General features: G+C 31.6%; 1 protein-coding gene and 1 pseudogene across 1 annotated transcript; both read left to right on the forward strand.

The window, feature by feature from the left end:
* Window positions 1-13,076: 13,076 nt before the first annotated feature.
* On the forward strand, window positions 13,077-16,296 carry LOC120145015 (annotated as a pseudogene).
* Window positions 16,297-21,481: 5,185 nt separating this feature from the next.
* Window positions 21,482-22,919, forward strand: LOC120152796. Its single transcript, XM_039164949.1, has 3 exons — window positions 21,482-21,678; window positions 21,761-21,816; window positions 21,892-22,919. Exons 1-3 carry the CDS (start codon window positions 21,589-21,591, stop codon window positions 22,736-22,738), a joined length of 993 nt encoding a protein of 330 aa, XP_039020880.1. The 5' UTR covers window positions 21,482-21,588; the 3' UTR covers window positions 22,739-22,919.
* The last annotated feature ends 46 nt before the right edge of the window (window positions 22,920-22,965 follow it).

Below are 22,965 nucleotides of genomic sequence, written 5' to 3' on the forward strand. Positions count from 1 at the left end.
TCATGATTCAAATAGCAGCCGATAGCGGTATCGCGAACGCTATATGGCAATCGCTGCGACATCTGAGACAACTATCGCAAAAAATAACAGTGTGCAACAGAATCACACCAATAAAGGCGTGTCGTGGACACAATTTAATGGAGGGCAATCTCAGCAATAGCAGACCTCTTTCCGCTATTTTATTATTAAAAAATCAGTTTTTTTAAAGAACAACTCATTTGGAAAAAATTCACGATTGTGATACCCGTAATAACTGCGATAACATTTACTATATCCGTAATTACGATAAACGCAATGCAACTGAAAACACAGTGACAACTGTAATTTAAATCCCAACAGAAAAAAAAAACTGTACTGGAGTCTGACTCAATCACAAGCGAACCATCACAGCAGTGGTCTGAGTAGTGATGGCAACAGGGCGAGGTGGGTTTTTGGCCACCTGACTCGAAATTTATGATTCTCGACTCGATCTCAATTTGGATCTAATTTAACCAGATTCGACATAGTAAAAATATATTCCGGTTCTGAAATTTTAACAAAAAATCCAACTCACCCTTACTCAAAAAAATTAAATATATTATATAAAAATAACCATAAAATAAGAAAAATGTTTAGAAGGATAAATGCAGGAAAATGGCATTCATCATTTCGTGCATAGATATCTTTGTAAAAGAACTACTCTTAGAAGGATAAATGTTTAGAATTAACTCATCAGTTTGTAGAAAATGTCTAAAAACAATTATTGTATGATAAAATAATATTGTATTTTTTTTCTTTTTCTTTCTTTTCCATTTTCGGTTCTTGCATGTCCAAACTGTTCGGGGTTTTATTCACCTTACACATATGAACTAGTTGAATTCAATTCCTTCATGTTTGAAAAATGTTGGATTTGCGCCCAAGAAGGTGAAGTTTGCATTTGGATGAAGTGATTGATAAACAAAACAAAATAAAAAGGAATGTATCATGTTGTCATTTATTATAATTATAAGGGTAAATTACACCGTTTCTCATTGAATTTTACTTTCTCTCATATTTTACTCATTCAACTATAAAATAAAAATAGAAGGTGGTTGGATACCATCGTTGACCACCGTAGACAGTGGTTGTTCGACCCCAAATTTCATAGATCGCTTCGCCTCGACACATTGAGTCTAAATCCGACATTCATTTGTCGAAACTTGCTTCGAAGTCCATGAATTGGAGGTTGAAAGTGAGGAAGCTGAAACGTTTCAGTTAAGATTCATGAATTTTGGGACATTTTCCTGTGAAATAACCATTAGATTCGGACTTAAGGGGTCGAGACAAACTGACCTATGAATTTTGAGTCGAACGACCACCATTTACGGTGATCGACGGTGGCTAGCGGTGAGGGAAAGAAGAGGATTCAAAATGACATCGTTTGGTGTATATTTAAGTTTTTCAACGACGTCGTTTTGATGCTTGTGCCATCTCATAACAATGTTAAAACTAAATAAAAAGGAATGCATCATGTTCTGTTTTTTTTAAAAAAATTGATCCCTCTCTTTATGGCATTTGTTCTATTTTATTTTTTGATATTTTTATTTTTAATGTGTGTTTTTTACGGCAGTATTATTTTCAATAATTTTAGAAGCTATTTGTGTATTGCCGTTAAAACATGTACAAACACAACAACGCGTTTTTATTTGACTCACTGCAATTTGCTTTGTAGGGAATAGAATACGTGCAGTGAACAAGAGAAATACAAAATTAAAGAGTCGAATGTAAAACATTTTTCAACTTGTGTTGCATGAAAAATAGCACATACTGATGATAAATTCTGGTTGTGTCAAACATTTTTCAACTTGATCTTGATGTACGTGGATGTTGATTATAATATAAAAAAATTTATAGCTATTGATCCATAATTCATAAAATTAATTCAAGCAAATAATTTATATTCAATTTGTGTATTATCTAAAATGCTATTTAAATATTAATTAGTATTATCAAATAAAAGTAAACCACCATTATATATATAGTTCAACATGGCTGCTATTATGTAAAAAAAAAAAAAACATGGCTGCTATCTTGATAGCTCCATATTGACCATCGACCTTAAATTTGTATTTTGACTTTTTTTCATGACCTCACAATCTTACTTTACGGGGAATCCCAACATTAAATGATTATTTAGTGATTAAATGAATTCTGTTATTTCTAGAGACCATAGGTTTAAGTATTAACGACTGTAAAAAAGTGATTGATCTTTAATTGTTAATGTAACAGGGTGATTGAGTTTTAATTGTCAGATGATTAAGAGTCTATAAAATAGATACTACTTTATAATCACCTCAAATTAATAAAAAAATTAAATAGTTATTAAAAATAATATTTAACAAAATATTAATAGAAAAGGAAATGTCAACCGAAACTCAAGTATATTTTATTTTATTATATATATTTTTTATGTTTTTGGTCATTTTGTCCATATCTGATTCTTATTTTATTCTACTATGAAGCATAACTTTAATTTAGATTCTAATTTTAATAATTTGCTCTTATTCGATATTAAGTGTCACAAATTTGATTTGATGCCATTCTAACTTGATCTCTACGACTTTCAAGCTAATCTTGATTCCATGCTAACTTTAATATAACTTACATTTAACTTTATCTCGATGTTAATTTTAAACTCAATCTGTTATTTGTAATATCAATTTGATTTGTTATAAATTTCATGCATAAATTACTTTTAGATATAGATAAATAATAACAACATATTTAATCTATGTAACTTAATAAAAATATTTAATATATTATTTATATTTTTAAAATAGTTAATCTGATATTTGTATTTAAAAAAATATTTAATGTGATGTTCGTATTTTAAGAAAATATTTGATTTGAAAACAAATTAGTTTCCTCTATATTTGTTTATAATTTTCACAAAATATTATAACACCTATGAGAATTTACTGAGAAGAATTTCTATGCGTCTATTTTTCATTGTCTAATAGTTAATGTATTATTTTGAACACTTTCTCACGATATAAGAATTATATTAGATATTTTAAAAATACAAGTAAATATCATGGGTTATTATATTAAAATACATGTATCACACTAGACAATTTAAAATTATATGCATTATATTAGACATTTTAAAACTACATGTATTAAATTAGACATTTTAAAGATATAAATATTACATTTATTATTTTATCATATTACAAATATTGCATAAGATAGCAAAAACTAAATTATCCTGATGGTTAAAAGTAATAGTTATTATCTTAAAGATTTTGAACACTAGCAATTGTAACATAGGTAATTGAGTGTTTATTGTTAAATAATTGAAAGTATTTAGAATAAATATTATTTTATAATTATTTTAGCTTAATAAAAAGGTATTGCATAGGACTTTATCCCTGTAGATAAATATAATTAGTTTATTTGTGTATAAATTTGGTTTGATTCAGTTGTATATAAATATTGTTAACATGTACATCTTAATCATCGGTATTAATTATTATCTTTGACTTTTTGGATTTGTTTCGTTAAAATTATATTTTTTATTAAGATAAGGTGATTATAAAGTAATATATGTTCTAAATACACTCAATCATTTGACAATGAACGCTCAATCACCCTGCTGTAGTAGGTGGTACTCGAACTCGTGAACTCTAGGAACAACGATTCCTTTCACTGAAGTAAGTTAATTCGTACCTATGTTCTGTTAAATGGTGCATTGACTTTCTGTATGTAATAGGAATCTTCTTACGCCTTTTAGATGACTTGTAGTTAGTTTCTAGCTACAATGTTAATTTTAAATTGGATTTGTTATTAATTTCGTAGTTAAGTTACTTTTGAATAAAGGGAGATATTGTGTCCTAAAGTTGACATGTGACATACATATTGAGAGCATATTATATGTAGTTTGAACTCCGGTTTTTTAGTGTCAATATTTGACAAATTTGTTATTCAAACTGTAGTGATATCGATCAAAATATTAAATAGATAGTCTATTAAGACACCGATCCGTGTTGGTTTAGTATCCAAACCCCTAGTAGAGAAAAGTAAAAATAATTTTATATTAATTTTTAGATATGTTGTTTAATTTTTCGAAAATTGTTTTTTGTCGTTCAGGTTTTTGAACAAATACCTCAAATCCTATAAATATGAGCTTTGAGATATGTTGTTTAATTTGACACTTATGATAATTATGTCGATGTAAAGACTAAATCCAAGATTAAAAAAAGTTTGGATTTGATCGATGTCCATAACTGAAGATTACCTCTTTGAGGGGTGTTGTGGAAGAGGTGGAGAACTTGTTCGTTGAAGTGAAGAATTATTTTTATTCAGTTTGAGTGTCTCATTGAATTTAGTGTTTTGTCTCGAAACTTTCACACTTTTAGAATTCGCGTCAAGGTGTAGATTTGTTAGAGTTTGATTCTAATTCAAAGTGAAATAAATTAATTAATATATAAATTTTGGAAAGTAAAAAACCTAGTTTGATTAAAATTTAAAACCTATTATTAGTTCTCATTTAAAAACATAATGAATGGTACCAAAATCGACATACATGACAGCTATAAAAACACTTTTATAAATTGAAGCTCCGTGACACATAGTTTAAATAAAATAATACAAATCAAAGTTTGAAATCTAAATACATAAGTAAGGTTCTTTGAATACACAAGCCCAATAAAGCAACAATATAGTAATCTAGAAGAGATGCTAAAAGTCCTGCTATGATAGTGCTCTATGAATGACTCAAGCTAACATGTGAATAGAAAACATCTGAACATTGAGCTTACAAAGTCTAACATTATAATCACTAATCTAAGACAACATTAAGAGTCCCATTAACACAAGCATGCTAAAGACATGATTGTTGAACTATATTTTAATTTGTTTGATATAACAAATTAAGGCAAAATGTTTTGGACTTGAATTGAATTTATTCAAAGTTTTCAAAAATAATTTAAAGTCCTGGAATTAAGCACAAAACGTTTTTCTGGACAAGTAGTATCAATACTGTTCTTACACTATCGATACCTCATGAACAATACCGATATTGTTAATATGGTACCGATATCAAGGTAAGGGAAATATTGATACTCACTAGGTAGTACCGATACAACTGATACTACCAGCTTTGCTCAAATTCCAGAATGCAAAAATAGTACCGATACCCAAAGGGGTATCGATACTACTGTATATATTAGTATCGATACCATAGACATAGTATCGATACCATCAGGCCCCAACGGCTAGTAACGGCTAGTTGATTTAAATATAACAAAGGTAGTACCGATACTCCCTTTATTAATACCGATACCCCTTGGTCTGGGCAGCTTTATTTTGCATGAAAATTGATCCCCAACGGCTCCAAACCACCTCCAACGGCTAGAAACGACCACAACAACATTCCAACACATAAATACAAGTTGAAGACACTTGAAGAAGGGTTAGAACACCTATCCAAGCAATCAAACACAAGAGAAGAGTTTTTCACTCTTTATTCCAATTCTCTTGTAAATATTTTATTCTTGTAAGCTTTTAATTTGTAAACACATTCCTTTTTAGAGGTTTTATTTGTTTACAATCTTTTTCCTTGTAAAGGGTTTTTGGTTCTATCTTAGCCATTGAAAAGATAGGGAGTTGAAAAGGTTATCTCTTTATCCTTGAAAAAGAAAGAACAAATTAGTGAATTTGTTAGAAAATCCTTAGTGATGAGCTAAGGTAGTGGATGTAGACTTGGTTGATAAGTCAAACCACTTTAAATCCTTATGCCGAATTATCTTATCTTTTTGTTCTCCTTACTCCCTAAATTCAATTTTATCTATTTAACCCCTTTGCACTTTTTCGGTTTTTAATTGAGCCTTTTCATAATCCCAACAATTATATTAAGCAGTAGATATACATGTATCATCATAATCAAGTGTTACATATTTAAAGTTCAATTGTTCTATCGCTAAAGTAGGAATTTCATGCTTCCCTTAATCCTCTGCTAGGGGCCTCGCCATGAGTACACCTCTATTGGGTCTCTAACCACAATGACTGTAATTGTTGTGCATTCTCTAAATGTAACACATGATAACTGCCTAGTATTTGATCTCACATAACATCAAATATTAGACATTTAAGAGAATACCGATATCATATAGCATCCTTAAAATTGTCACTAAGTTGATGAATGATCTCTTGGTCTCATATAATATCAGGTAGATCATGGAGGGGAAACCTGGTATCACAAAGCATTGGTAAAATTCATGCTTCGATGAAGTATTGACTCAGTCTCACATAACATTTTGCCAAGCTTTAAGGATAATTGTTGTACTGTACTGATAAAACTACAATGCATATCTGAGTGCCCAGAGGCCAAACATCGCTAACAATACCTCAGTAGGGCAACTGGATAGCTTAACTACACAATAGCTAGTATAACTCAACACACTAAAGTGAGGTCATCCCTTTGCTAGCTACTATCTTGCTCGTTCTTCCATTTAGAATGTTATGCAAGTGATTTATTAGTCTGTTACTATTTAGTTCATTTTAGTCATTTTTGTCTCCGAGGAGATCTCTATGTGTTTCATGATTATATGACAAACTATTGTTTCTACTATTCACTTGCTGTATTATTTGTTAGACCGATACCTAACTCGAGTTCATTTCTTGATAGTGATACTCTAGTCGCTCTCATTTAACTTTAATATAACTTACATTTAACTTTAACTCAATATTAATTTTAAACTCAATCTATTATTTGTAATATCAATTTGATTTGTTATGAATTTCATGCATAAATTACTTTTAGATATAGATAAAGAATAATATCATATTTAATATATATAATTTAAGAAAATAATTAATATATTATTTATATATTTAAAATAGTTAATATGATATTTGTATTTAAAAAAATATTTAATGTGATGTTCGTATTTTGAGAATATATTTGGTTTGAAAAAATTAATTTCCTCTATATTTATTTATAATTTCAGAAAATATTATAACACCTATGAGAATTTACTGAGAAGAATTTCTAAGTGTCTATTTTTCATTGTCTAATAGTTCATGTATTATTTTGAACACTTTCTTACGATATTAGAATTATATTAGATATTTTAAAAATACAAGTAAATATACATGTATCGTATTGGACAATTTAAAATTATATGCATTATATTAGACATTTTAAAAGTACATGTATTAAATTAGACATTTTAAAGATATAAATATTACATTTATTATTTTTATCATATTACAAATATTGCATAAGACAACAAAAACTAAATTATTCTAGTGGTTAAAAGAAATGGTTATTATCTTAAAGATTTTGGGTTCAAACACTAACGATTGTAACATAGATAATTAAGCGTTTATTGTTAAATAATTGAAAGTACGTAGAATAAATAATATTTTATATTCATTTTAGCTTAATAAAAAGGTATTGCATAGGACATTATCCTTGTAGGTAAATATAATTAGAGTTTATTTGTGTATTAAATTTGGTTTGGTACAGTTGTATATAAATATTGTTAATGTGTACATCTTAATCATCGGTATTAATTATTATCGTTGGCTTTTTGTATTTGTTGCGTTAAAATTATATTATGTTTTTTTATTAAGCTAAGGTAATTACAAAATAATATATGTTCTAAATACTCTCAACTATTTAACAATTAACGTTCAATCACCTTGCTGTAGTCACGGTGCTCGAACCCGTGACCTCTAAGAACAACGATTCTTTTAACCACGGAAGTAACTTATTTCACATCTATGTTCTATTAAATGCTGGCATTGACTTTTTGTATGTAATATGAATCTTTTTACGCCTTTTAGATGAATTTAGCTAGTTTTTAGCTACAATGTTAATTTTAAATTGGATTTTTTATTAATTTCGTAGTTAAGTTACTTTTGAATAAAGGGAGATATTGTGTCCTAAAGTTGACATGTGACATACATATTGAGAGCATATTATATGTAGTTTGAACACCGGTTTTTTAGAGTCAATATTGGACAAATTTGATATTCAAACTGTAGTGATATCGATCAAAATATTAAATGGATAGTCTCTTAAGACACCGATCCGTGTTGGTTTAGTATCCAAACCCCTAGTAGAAAAAAGTAAAATAATTTTATATTACTTTTGAGATATGTTGTTTAATTTTTTAAAATAATAATTTTTATCGTTCAGATTTTTGATCAAATTCCTCAAATCCTATAAATATTAGTTTTGAGATATGTTGTTTAATTTGACACTTATGATAATCATGTCGATGCAAAGACTAAATACAAGCTTAGAAAAAGGTTGGATTGGATCGGTGTCCATAATTGAATATTACCCCATTGAGAGGTGTTGTGGAAGAGGTGGAGAACTTGATTGTTAAAGTGAAAAATTGTTTTTATTAAGTTTGAGTGTCTCATCGAATTTGGTGTTTTGTCGTTAAACCTTCGCACTTTTAGAATTCGCGTCAAGATGGAGATTTGTTAGAGTTTGACTCTAATTCAAAGTGGAATAAATTAATTAATATATAAATTTAGGAAAGTAAAAAACCTAGTTTGATTAAAATTTAAAACCTATTAGTTCTCATTTAAAAATATAATGAATGATACCAAAATCGACATACATGACAACTATAAAAACACTTTTATAAATTGAAGCTCTGTGACACATAGTTTAAATAAAATAATACAAATCAAAGTTTGAAACCTAAATATATAGGTAAGGTTCTTTGAACACACATGCCCACTAAAGCTACAATATAGTACTCTAGAAGATATGCTAGAAGTCCTGCTTTGATAGTGCTCCACGAATGACTCTAGTTAATAACCTTTGAACAGAAAACATCTAAACACTAAGCTTACAAAGCCCAACATTATAATCGCTAATCTAGAGCAACATTAAGAGTCTCATTAACATAAGCATTCTAAAGACATGGTATTAAGGAGTAGGTATACATGCATCATCATAATCAATCTCTACCTACTTAAGGTTCAATTGTTCTATCGCTAAAGTAGGAATCTCATGCTTCCCTTAATCCTCTACTAAGGGCCTCGCCATGAGTACAACTCTATTGGGTCTCTAAGCACAATGACTGTAATTGTTGTGCATTCTCTAAATGTAACACATGACAACTGCTAGTATTTGGTCTCACACAACATCAAATACTAGACATCTAAGAGAATCCTGATATCACATAGCATCATTAAAATTCTCACTAAGTTGATGAATGATCTCTTAGTCTCGCATAATATCAGGTAGATCATGGAGGGGAAACCTGGTATCACATACCATTGGTAAAATTCCCGCTTCGATGAAGTATTGGCTCAGTCTCACATAGCATCGAGCAAAGCTCTAAGGATAATTGTTGTACTGTACTGATACAACTAAAATGCACATATGAGTGCCCATAGGCCACACATCGCTAGCAATGCCTCGGTAGGGCAACTAAGATAGCTTAACTACACAATAGCTAGCATAGCTCAACACACTAAAGTGAGGTCATCCTTTGCTAGCTATTATCTTGCTCGCTCTTTCATTTAGAATGTTATGCAAGTGATTTATTAGTCTTTTACATCTGTTAGTCTATTAAGTTGTTCTATTCAGTTCATTTTAGTCATTTTTTTTGTCTCCGAGGAGATCTCTATGTGTTTCATGATATATGACAAGTTATTGTTTCTACTATTCACTTGTTGCATTATTTGTTAGACCGATACCTATCTCGAGTTCATTTCTTGATAGTGATACTCTAGTCGCTCTCATTACGCCTTCCCTCAATTTATACATGAATTGGAGGGACAGCTATATGTCCACGGTTTATTGACGTTCTCATGGTACACAATTCCTCTATTACGTAATCTGATTAGTTCATTATATCGCTTTCATGCACTTCCTCTACAATGATCCTTCGTTCCTAGTTATTCAATACGTGCACAACTGAAGATGCTTAGATGTATTACGCCTAACATGGTTACTTCGATCGTAACCCACTTCTAAGAGTGTTTATAGGCACCTTTTGTCATTTATGTCCCTCACGAGCTCAAGTCCCACCACTACGGGTCATCCTTAACTCTTACGGGCCTTATTGAAGTCAACTTTAACCATCCAAAATGAGTAGTATCAATACCCTACATGCATTATCTATAACCGTTAATCAAGTATCGATACTCCTATGAGTTTCGATACAAAAAATAGTTCTTTTGTGCACAAAATTCTCACAGTACCAATATTGACACCCTCACTATCTATATCGGGGCTGCAATATCGACGTTTCTCCTTAGAGTATCGATACTTCCCTTATAAATTGCCCTAGACTGTTCAACCAATATTGATACTTGAACCTAGAACTATTTTATTTAAGCTTGGGAAATACCCAAAAATCGTCCTAAAAGTGTTACTTAGGTCTCAATTCATGTGATAAAGCTTAAGGAAGTTACTTAGGGTCATCTAGCATCCTAAAAACACAATTTAAGCTATAAATATGCCATCTATATGGCATGAATCAAGCATAAACCCTAGAATGCTCAAATACTCAAATCTCAACAAATCTTTATGCTTATGAAAGCCTTAACACCTCAAAGGATTAGAAATACACTACATTGTTGATAGAATCCCGAAATGAAGCTCCTCAACCACACTTGCCTCCTCTTTCCTTCTTGCACTTTGACTCTCTCCGAGGTTGACTCTTCAAAGGTGATATGGAGCTTAAGATGGAGCTCAAAAGATGTTGGTAAACACTCTTTCTCTCTAAATATATGGTTGAAGCTTGCTCAAAAAAGATGGATCCTTTAAGTTATGAGTTGAAGAAATAAAGAAAGCAAAGATAAATTAAAGAGATGAAAGGAATAGAGAACAAAGAAGAAAATGGTTAATAGATTTTTTTCCCTTTAACCTCACGCTCAATATGATATAAAATCCCAAGGAATCAATCTCATATTCATAAATGAGATAATCACACTTTTGGTCCTTCCTCTTTTTCATCTAATACAAAAATTCCCTTTTTATAGCCAATCGGACCCAATTTACATCCAATTAAGCCCTCATTTGGCCTGACACTTTACTTACGAACTCCAAGAGGTCCATATACCTCCCGGGCAAACCCGAAACTATTAGCCCAAAATTTGGGGTGTTACATCTTTATTAAAGTAGATTTCTACTTTGTTTATTTTCTTTTGTAATCAAATATCTATCCCTATAAATAAATACTAAGGGTAATGATTATATATCAAGTTTTTTTCTCCAAAATCCTCTTGTATTTTCTTCCTTTATATTAGTGAAATTCTTCTCCTCTGCCCGTGATTTCTCCCTTTTATGTTCACATAAATCTTAATTTTCTTTTTATTTTTCTTTTTCGACCGTGTTTATTTGTTTGCCGATAATCGTTCCGATATTATAACACCAACTTCTTGTAATCATGGGTCTGGTTTATAAGGGACTTATCATCCATCATCTGGAACATAAATCACTCTTCGATGGCGTATTTCTTGATGTATGCATTGTTTGTTTCATATTTTCCAACATTTCCCAAAATGATTTTACACTTATATCTTTGAGAAACATGTCAAAAAACTTGTTTGACATGTGACTCAAGAGATAATCTATGACAGGCTTGTTATACTTCTCGATCTTGTTTGAAGAAACTCCAATGACATAAGTTACTGGCATAAGCTATAGTTTTATTAGGAAATAGTCAAGATCAAACTGGTCAAAGAAAATGATGATCCTTTGTGACCTCCTCCGGTAGTTGGTTCTATCATTGCATCAAGCTTTGACATACCAAGAATGAGGTTGCTAGCTGAGATCGACATTTTTTTCAGTATAAATTTACTTCTAATTTTTTGGTAAAAGTTAATGCAAAACGAGGGGTTAGAAAGACATGATAAATAGAAAGAAAAAAAAATGTAAACAATGGAATAAAACATTGTGTTCTAGTAAGCCTCTACCTTAGAAGTAAATTCATCCTGATTACAATGCCCTCTAAGATTAACACATTCTCTCTAAGAAATCATTTACTTGAAGTTAGGAATGGACAATGATAGTATTATTCTTCTCTAAACACCAAAATAAAATAAAAAAGGAACAATAACATTTTTGACATAGGAAAAAGCAAAGAAATTTTGTAAGCAAAATGTATTTGATTTATGATTTTAAAATTGCTTGAAGGCCTTTATATTTATAGGATGAATTTATCAGCATAAAATAGATATTAACGATGGAATCGCAGCAGACACAACTGTATTAACAGTTGCTATAACAATTTTCATCAGCATAAAATAGATATTAACGCTGGAATTGCAGCAGACACAACTGTATTACCAGCTGCTGTAACAACTAAAAATAAAGGCTGAAATTGTATTGAAATAAAATTCGATTTTAATCTGTCAACCGAAATTACAGCTTTAATTGTCAGTAATTTAAAATTACCTAAAATCATTCTGTAATTAACATCAAGTTAAACTAATTATTTACAGCAATAAAAACGTTCTAGATTCAAGATTATCTAAAACATTCTAACATGCCTATAAGCACGAAGGAGAAATATTCTTCTTAATGTTCAGAAATTTAAGTAAAAATCTTACGGATTTTTTCTAAAAAGATAATATGCACGCAATACGTGTTAACACAAAGTCACAAACTGAACTAGTCGAATGGGGAGGCGACATGCACATGCTAAGGCCTAGTCATTCTACATTCAACTAACAAGGGAAGGAAAGACTTCTTAAAAATCCATTTAGAAACACTTCTCTTCGCCACGCAGAATTTACACGCCTTACCATTTAAGCATTACCAATGCTTCTGAATTCACTTCCCAAAAAAAACTGAAGGCACTCCACCAACTAAACGCCAAGTTGTCATCGATGACGATGGCGCTTTCTTCGAACTGACGATGCACATATATTTTGATTTCGATTCGATTAAACAAACAACTTCGATTAAATATTTTATTTTATCACGTACCAGCATTTGGCAGTACATGTAGGATATAAAATAACTTGGTCAACGCCACCTCATTGGTGCTTTCTATGCCACTGTCCCTCAAATTATGTTTCATTCAAAGTTTCAGCAATGGATGAAACTCTATATAAACCACATCTACAATAAACCAAAAGGGAAGAGGACGAAAATGACGAGCAAGAATCTGGATTTAGATTCAGTGTGGCTGATCCTGGCAGCGGTGGTGGGAGCTTATGTTTTTTTATTTGGTTTTCTTAAGAAAATAAATGAATGGTACTATGTTATTCGGTTGGGGAAGAAGAAGCATTCATCTCTCCCTCCCGGAGATATGGGTTGGCCTTTCATTGGGAACATGATTTCCTTTCTAAGGGCATTAAAATCCCAAGACGCTAATTCCTTCATCGACAAACTTGTTCATAGGTATTATTTTCTCTCTTCTATTCAGGGATACCAATAGGGAAAATTTTAAAATCATTTTATACTTTTAATATTTTTATGTATTTTTTATTGAAAATATATTTGTATTCCTTAAAATTTTATAAATTAATCATCTTCTAAAATTCTAGAAGTTATTCTTCCCTCCTAGCAGGGTTTTAAAAAATAGTCCGCGACCGTAATTTCGGCCGCGATATAGCGGTTTCGCTGCCGTCTGAGTTACCTGCGATGGTCGCAATAGTGTCCGCAACGGCCGCAATAGTGTCCGCGACGGGCGCTATAGCGCCCGCGACGACCACAATCACGGTAAATTCGAAATAGCCAAAAACACGACCGCGACCGCGATTTAAAACCCTACCTCCTAGTATAAAATCCTTTTTGTTCCCGTTTGTCTCTACAATATCGTATCTAGTGGCCCAGGGCTCAAATTTTTATAATGTATTGTATTGTAGGGTCCAATTATTTGAAATACTTGTTATTTTAGTTTCAATTTTTTCCTAATATTTATTATTATGGATTTTTTAATATTTATTATTAAGAGCCTACTTTTATAATTTATTTTTATAATATTTGTATAAGTGTTCAATATTTTACCAATATTGTTTTTCTAACATTTGTTATTAAAGGCTCAATTTTTTAAATACTTGTTATCAAGGGTCAAATTTTTTTCATTATTTGTTATTAGGGGCATACTTTTAAAATTCAATTTTCTTATAATATTTATTTGTTGTTATGAATCCAATTTTTTTAATTTTTTTTATTGGAGATTCAATTTTAAATATTTGTTATTGTGAGTATACTTTTAAAATTTACTTTTTTTAATATTTGTTATTAGGGACTTATTTTTTTCAATACATATTATGAAGCTACCCTTAAAATTATTTTTTTCAACACTTATTATTATGAACAATTACTTAAATAATGGTATGTAACCACACCAACGACTGTTATCCAGGGGTAACGACATCATCCAAAACTTCGATATAAGCAATCATTATGTCTATAAAAGTATATGTTATTAAAAATATACAACCACGATAATTGCAGTGACCACAATATCATATGTTATGTTCATAATAACGATAAACACAATGCGATCGAAAACACAAATATAAATTGTAATTTAAACCTGATTAAGGCCTAATTTTTTAGTTTGCCCAATGTCACCAAAATCTCAGAAACTGTCCTGGTGTCCACCACCTTAAAACATCAGCTTCCATTTTTAACAGCCTTATTGATTTCATTGGCAGGTATGGTAAAACTGGGATTTACAAGACGAGCTTATTCGGGAATCCGAGCATCATAGTTTCTAGTCCTGAACTCTGTCGAAAGATTTTGACGGATGACGAGCGGTTTGAATTCGGTTATCCTCCTTCGTTTAACAAACTACTCGGGAAAAAATCTTTACACGGTATTTCGAATTCGGAGCACAGGCGATTGCGGAAGCTATTAGTTGCACCAATCAATGGCCATGAAGCACTCTCCATGTACATTGGGTACATTGAGGACATCATGATTTCTTCAATGAAAGAGTGGGTTCGTAACAAATCTCCAATTGGATTTCTAACTGAGTTGAAAAAGATCAGTTTCAATGTCATCACAAAAATTTTCATGGGCTCTACCGATTCATTTTCAGAGTCAATGGCCGAGCACTACGCACATATCTTCCAAGGACTGTTTTCGCTGCTTCCCGTCGATGTCCCCGGCTTTCCGTTCCATCGAGCGCTCAAGGTAAAAATTCCGGTTGTATTATTAAGTTCATTTTGTAACACTGAACACACTTAATTTTCATGTTATCAGGCACGAAAGATACTGGTAAATGTTATTCAAGCTCACCTGGATGAAAGAAGGTGGAAAAAAACCAGTAATGATCCCAACAACATTCAGAAGGGCATGATCGATCTACTCTTGGAAATCAAAGACGAGGATGGTGAAGAACTGGAAAATGAACAAATTGTTAATTTACTATTGGGGTTCTTGTTTGCTGGTCACGAGACAACTGCACATGCTGCACTGTGGCTCACCATTTACCTTCACGATCATCCCGAAATTCTGCAGGGAGTAAAGGAAGAACAAGTGGAGATCATAAATAGAAGACCACCTTCACAGAAAGGTTTAACTCTCAGTGAAATTAGACGGATGGATTATCTATCGAAGGCCATTGATGAGACCATGCGATTGTACGGTATTCCATTGGCACTTTTCCGAAAGGCAAACAATGATGTTGAAATTAATGGTTAGTCTGTTGATCATTGATATCTCCATGATTTTTTTCCTTTTTCATATTCTTCGTAGCTGAAACTTTCTTCTTCTTCTTTTTTCAAATTTTCAAGGCTATATCATACCCAAAGGATGGAAAATTTTGGTTTGGTGCAAAGCTGTTCACATGAATTCTGAAGTTTATTCCAACCCGAACGAATTCCTTCCCTCAAGATGGGATGTAAGTAGAAAGAGAAAGCACATTATGTTTCTTTTTTATAATTATATATATCTGATTTATTGATCGACTAATATGTATTAAGATTTGAATCTTTAACTTAAAGAATCTAATGCCTTGTCCCAAAACAACAGGTCGTTGGTAAAAAAAATCTTGAGATTAAACGCAGTAATTTAAGCCACAAAGCCGTTTTGTTTCACCTTGGATGCAGAACCATAAACTAAAAGCTGGGTCATTTCTCCCGTTTGGAGCAGGAAGTAGGACATGTCCAGGAGCTGATCTATCTAAAATCGAGATGTCTATCTTCATTCATTATTTTCTCCTTAATTACAGGTAGAGATTTAATGCTATGTTATCTGTTTTAATACTGAAACTTGTCTGTGAATCAAATTTACTTTATAATGTGCAGATTTGAACGGATTAATCCAACAAGTCCAATTAGATATCCAACTCCGAGTCCTGCAGACAATTTCTCGCGAGGATCACGAAACTTCCTTGACCATCAAACATGGATGTCATCGTACCAAAATAAGCCTATTATCGGCCGTGACCTAGTTTACGTGATGAACCTTTATCTGTGTACTCGCTTATTCATATTGTTATTCCTCATTACTCGTGTTGTTGATCATGTTGTTTTACCTAAAGAACTTGAATTTGAGTAACTGTGTATGTAATGTGTGTATTGTCAATAAATTAAAAAATATTTTGAAACATACATTATTATATAATTATTTCAAACTATTAAAAAAAAGTTCTAGTTAAAGAGTAAAAGGTCCAAGCAATAACATCTAATCTAGTTATACAGAAAGATTAAAAAATATTGTACTGTAATACCAGAAATTTGATGATTACAGGTCATTGAAGCAACTGAGATTAAACGCTTGTTGGAAAAGAGATTTAACCAAAGTAAACCCGTAGGATAAATTTAATCATCAATGCTTAATTTTTTATCAACTTGATCCTTAATTTTTAAAAATAAATTTTAGTTTAATTTTTTAGTCTAATTGATATGATCTTAACGAAAAATATTATTGAACTGTTAAATTTTACACAAAATTAATGTAACAACTCCTTTGACATTCCATGTGATGTGTATTTCTTACTAATATGATATAGTGTCATGTCAATAAATAATTTAAAAATTATAGAAAAATCCTTTAAAAAGGAAATTATCACAAAATAAATAGCGCAAGCTTCACTCCAATAAAATAATTATACGTTAACAATATTGTTGATGTAAACTATCAAATAGTATGTTCTTTCGTTATTACACATCTTCTTTTATCTTTATGGTACGTTTTTTTATTATTTGATTTTTATTTACGATTGTCATTTTTTTAAGATTAGATTTGATATCATCGGATTAATCAAGATGCGCTTATTTGTTATAATGTTGATCTTCTCTAATTTACAACACTGAATTAGATCTGGATTCACGATTTGCATTCGTGGATTGTATCTTCACGGTACTCAATTCTAATTTGTTGTTTGTCGGTGGTCTTTCAATAATTTTTATCATCTTTTGTGGTTCATTTGTTGATGCGGTCAGATATGTCCGTATCTACCTTTTGTAGTTTTTTTAACATTTTTTTTGTATGTTCATTTGTGATATTAAGTGGTTAGTTTTCTTATGTTGAGGAAAATATCCTTATTATGTGTTTAGTTTACGATTGTGATTGTAAACTTTTATTGTAATTTAAATACTTTTTATTTTTAATAAAATTAGCGATTTTTCTAAAAGAACTATAATAATCATTTATATTAAAATAACTCTAATTTTATAAAAAATAAAATAAAAATTATGATAAATTTAGTTTTAAAAAATAAGTCGCATCAAGTAAAAAATATAAACATTGAGGGTTAAGTTTAACATTATAACTTAAAATTCTGTTTGTAGGTAAAATTTTAAGTATAACGTTAAAATTTGTTTTTAACGTTTGATTGAGTAATAATTTTATCTCTTACTCTTTTTGGATGAAATTATTTTTTGATTAAAAGTTAACGTTTGTCGTTACAGAATCAAAATAGAATTGGTCTATGTTTGGTTATAGGTCATAATTTATGTCATAATCTATTTTATTAAAGGAAATAGGTCAATTCATATATATATATATATATACGATTCTACCTCGATGAGTTTAAATTTGTCCATATCCAACTCGGTCGTGTGAAAACATTGTTCATGCTCTCGTGAAATATATGCACAGTAAAATAAATCTCTTAAACAGATTTATCCTTTAAATAATATTTTTAGCTAAGTTCATTATGCTTTTCAATTCATTATTTTTAAATATTTATAAATCTAAATAAAGTCTGAGATTACTATTTCAGGTTGCTTGACTTAAATAACTATATATAATATCAATACCATACATAAAATCTTGTCTAAAATTAAAACCACTTGGTCTCATAATACACTGATATAATATAGGGTAAAGCACACAAATAGTCTCCTCACAATATGATAATTTGTTGAATTCGCGACTATTAAAAGTTACAAAATGATCTTCCGACTATAGGGCATTGCTTTGTTGAGTCTCCGACTATTAAAAGTTACAAAATGATCCTCTTACTATAAGGTGTTGCTTTGTTGAGTCCCTCGACTATTAAAAGTTACAAAATGATCACCCGACTATTCATATATCCCAAACACATCATTTTTCGTTAAAAGATTAACGATTGTCTAAGCTAGACATGAGCATGTTGGTTGAGATATGATAGTCGTTTGAGATTCTGGATAAGATTTTATCACTCCCCAATCAGCAAGTTGACATCTAGCTCAGACTATCGTCAATTTTTTAATGGTAAAAGATGAATTTGAAACATATGAATAATCGGGTTACCAATTTGTATATTTTAATAGTTGGGAGACTCGACAGAGCGATACCCTATAGTCTGGGGACCATTTGTATACTTTATCCTATAATATGCTAATATGTCTTTTATTTTTTGCTTAATACAAAAATAAGTGTCCAAACTATATTGTTTTTTTCATTTAGGTGTCTAAACTGTTTTTGGTCAATTCAGATGCCTAATGTTTACAACGTCACACTTTTAGGTGCCTGTAACACCCCGAAACCCGGGTTAGTAGTTCGGGTCAACCCGAGACCCAAAGATGAGCCCAAAGGACCTTATAAATTAATAGACCAAGTTTATTGTTTTTAGGCTTGAGTTATGGCCCAAGAGTTTTGGTGATTGGTTATGGGTGTTGTGTAAATTAGAAATTTGGGGGACTAAAAGTGTAGTTTACCCATGGTTAATTTTGAAAGCTGAAAACCCTCCCATATATTATGTTTTTACGTGAACCACTTCCCCTTATCTTCTCACCAAATGCTCTTCTTCTTTATTCCATAATTTCTTTCTTCCTTCTTCCATTCCAAGTGAGAGTTCAAGCATTTCAATCTAGTGTGGTGAAACTTAGGTAAGAATGTCAATCTTCATCCTCCAAGCTTTGTTTTAAGTTTTATTTCATTAGTTTTTATGCATAGAACCAAAAATGTGTCTTGAGAGATTTGTGGGAATCTATGGATTCTAGCTAAGTTTTGAGCTATAGGGAGTTTGTTTAGATGTTATTCAACCCCTAGATGGATTGGTAATCCATTTTCTCATTTTTTTTAATGAATGAGATAGGAGAAAGCTCAAGAGCTAAAGGAAAAGAAAAGTTGAATCTTGAGTGAGTTGAGAAAGTTTCTAGCCATCCAAGGAGCAAGGTAACACCTTTACAACTCTTTTATACTCTTAGTGAGTCATTAGAAGTTCAAGATAGTTTAAATGCTTGCGTTGAGCATGATAAGCATTTTCAATGTGAAATTATTTTTTTAGAGTTATAAATGTGTTTAAAGCCTCTATTATGACCCTTGTTGATCAAATAAAACTTAAAGCATGTTTTGGGACCTTACTAAGGTCTTTGGGATTGAAAATTAGAGTTTTTCAGATTTGTTTATGACTTATGCAGGTAGAGTATTGATACTATAGGGATAGTATCGATACTTGTTCTTCGTTTTGAGAAAATTCGTGAGTTTCTGGGCAATAGTATCAATACTATTTCGAGAGTATCGAAACTTTAGGTCATAGTTTCAAAACTCCCAGAAGCTTCGAAACTGGGCAGAACAAAATGTTTAAAAGTATCAGTATTTATATAAAGTATCGAAACTTTTGTAGGAGTATCGATACTCTTGGGCTAGTATCGATACTTTCAGTTTGTTTTGGGTAAAAATGTAAGTTTTTAAGGGAATTAGACTCGAAGTATCCTAACACTTCATTTTATCATCAAATAAGACTACAAGTGAGAGTATTAATGATATTAATATTACACTTAGAAACAAGATCAATTAGGATGACATAAAAATAACCTTGGATGATGCTTAGGAAACGATCAGGACACCCGAGCTCCTTTATAAAATGCTAGCATTATTGAAGTATAGATTCAATCCGGATATATCCTTAGGTAGTGCGCGAGGCACTTAAAGCTAATTAGCTTGGGCACAAGGTTCGACACTCAAGGAATGGGCTAGTCGAGGGGTTGACTGATGAAGAGATTCCAGGCAACCTGCCTCGGTAGACTAAAGGGGTGTGTGAGCTTCGAAATGCAGAACCTTCAGTCGCACCATGATGTCTACCATAGAGTAGAGAGTGTAGTATACGAGTATACTCACTATTGCAGTTATCAATTAGCTTGAACATGACACGAACACTTTTAGTATGGCTTAGTTGTTAGTATGGCACTAGGCTAGTTAACTCGGTGTTTAGAATTTGTTTCCTTATTCAAGTTAGTCAAGGAGTAGTCTGAGGACTTTTTGACAGCAGTGATCTAGACCCAGATATTGTAGAGTACGTCTCGAGTTTATCATTAGAGGGCATGTATAATTGTAAACCATGATTTGTATATTTTATATGAGTCATAACTCATTTTAAACTATGGTATGTATGATTTAAATATTATTTTGGGAGCTCCTGATGTAAACTATTTTATTTAAATTATAGTTGATTTATTTTAGCATGAGTGATTACAAATGGTCATTTTTAAAACGAAAAAATTTAAAAGAAAATTTTGGCTAACCACACTGATGGTTCCGTGTGACATTCTAATCGGTCGATTGTGTGTCGTACTGGTTTAGAGTGTTACAGTGTCTCTGTCGTAACGTACGTTAAATTTCGTCATTAAGTGACACGTGTCACGCTCATGTAATTTTAATTTTCTAAAAATATAAATTTTATAAAGGCGGCACGTATCATTTAACGATAAAATTTAACAGCGATAACGGTCAAAAGTATAACGTTAAAAATATTAGACACCTGAATTGATAGAAAAATAGTTAAGACACCTAAATGTAAAAAATGTATAATTTAGACCCTTAGTTTTATATTAGACCTTTATTTTAAAATTAAAAGTTATAATTGGAACGCATTATCATTTTTTGGAACAAAATTTGAACGCAGTCTTGTTGTTTTAAAAAATAATCATAAAAAGTTAAGATATAAGAAGGAAAGAAGCAACAATGAAGACAAGTGAGATAAACAGCCGCAATTTCCAGATCTAAACAACAGCAACAAAAAACCCCTTTGTCCCTTCTATCATCATTAAAGCTTCCAACGTTCTTATTTTTTTCGTAAACCGTTGGAGCCTAAAAATTTCCAACTTTAAAAACCAACCCTCTCTCATTTCCCATTCGTTTCTCCACCTTTCACATCTTTTTGTTGTTTCCCACTCTCCTTCGGGGGTTTTCTTTTTCGCCATGGATCGTTTCTGATCCCAAAATAATAAACCAAATTTTCTTTTGGTACTTTTACAATGGGGTGTTTCCTTGGGTGTTTCGGGATTTCTACTAAAAGAAAACGTCGAAAACCAGCCAACCGGATTCTTCCCGGACCTGCAGAATCAGTAAGTTTTCCATTTTTGGTGTGTTTTTGGATAATGTTTCAGTAAAGTTCTAGTTTTTTATATTTACTGGTTGTTATTGCAGAGACTTGTTAGCTATGAACCCTTGGATTCCTATGATTCTACAAAATCTCAGCTGAGGTCAGTTGGTTTTTTATGAAAGTGTTTCTCTAAATGAAACATTACAAGCGTATCTGATTTCTATGTTGATTGCAGTGGTAAAGCTGAGAGACAGAGTGCTAAAATCAGGAAGAAAGTGAGCTTTAACTTGAATGTTCAAACCTATGAGCCGATTACGGATGAAGAAACGACTACGTACCAGTTTTTACAGAGTGTTGAAGAGGAGAATGAAAAGAATGGAGGAGAAGTTGGAAAAGGGAGCTTACACTTTTTCTCCGATGGCGTTTTGAGTTCGTTGAAGACGAGTGTTTATCCCTATAATTATAGGTACCAGAACTGTAGTGACACCTATGATGAAGAAGATGAAATGATATTTGAGGAAAATGATTTAGAAGATGATGATGGCTATTTTGATGATGATGATGATGTTTGGGTTGATGATGGAAAAGATGTTGATGATCAATTTGAGTCTCTAAACATGGACTCAACAAAGAGAGATGATTCGATTCAATTGGATGAGAAGAATCAAATGTCACTTTGTGGTTCAACAGATGGAAATGCAAAGATCAGAAGCCAATATCTATATTCCGTGTTGAGTCCAATCGAAAACATGACTCAGTGGAATGAAATCAAAGCTAGAGCAGCCATCAAACCGAAGCAGACGAGGAAGGATAATGTTGCAGTAGAGGAAGAATCACAAATACCCATCGGTTCGAACCCGAGATCCAACTGCTCACCAAAATATAATCAGTCAAATCCCATTCTGCAAGACATAGCAGTCGGTGCTAGCCTCTCAAATTGGTTGATCTCACCGAATGTCCATACCCTGCTATCGAAGAAAAGCATATCAGCCAGATCATTCTCCAGGAGAAGTCAAGAAGATAGGGTGATCTCAAACATATCACCAACCTATAGTTTGCTAGAGTACAATGAAATTATTTAAGATACAAGGGGTGTGTATAAGTTTGGGGTACTGTTTGATTGTTAATTTGTTTGTATTTAAGTTTTTGATTCTTTGATTCATTTTAGAATGTTTCAAAGTTTGGTCATTTTGGCTCCGATTTGTTCATGTTGTACCATCTTGTATAAGGATTCGAACAATGTGGTGAAGTTGAACTATTTAATTTCAGGCTTCTCAAAGATGTAATATTCTCGCAATTTTTGTTGCCA

Source organism: Hibiscus syriacus, unplaced genomic scaffold (assembly GCF_006381635.1).
Source record: "Hibiscus syriacus cultivar Baekdansim isolate YM2019G1 unplaced genomic scaffold, ASM638163v2 tig00000218_pilon, whole genome shotgun sequence".
NCBI classification, from domain to species: Eukaryota; Viridiplantae; Streptophyta; class Magnoliopsida; order Malvales; family Malvaceae; genus Hibiscus; species Hibiscus syriacus.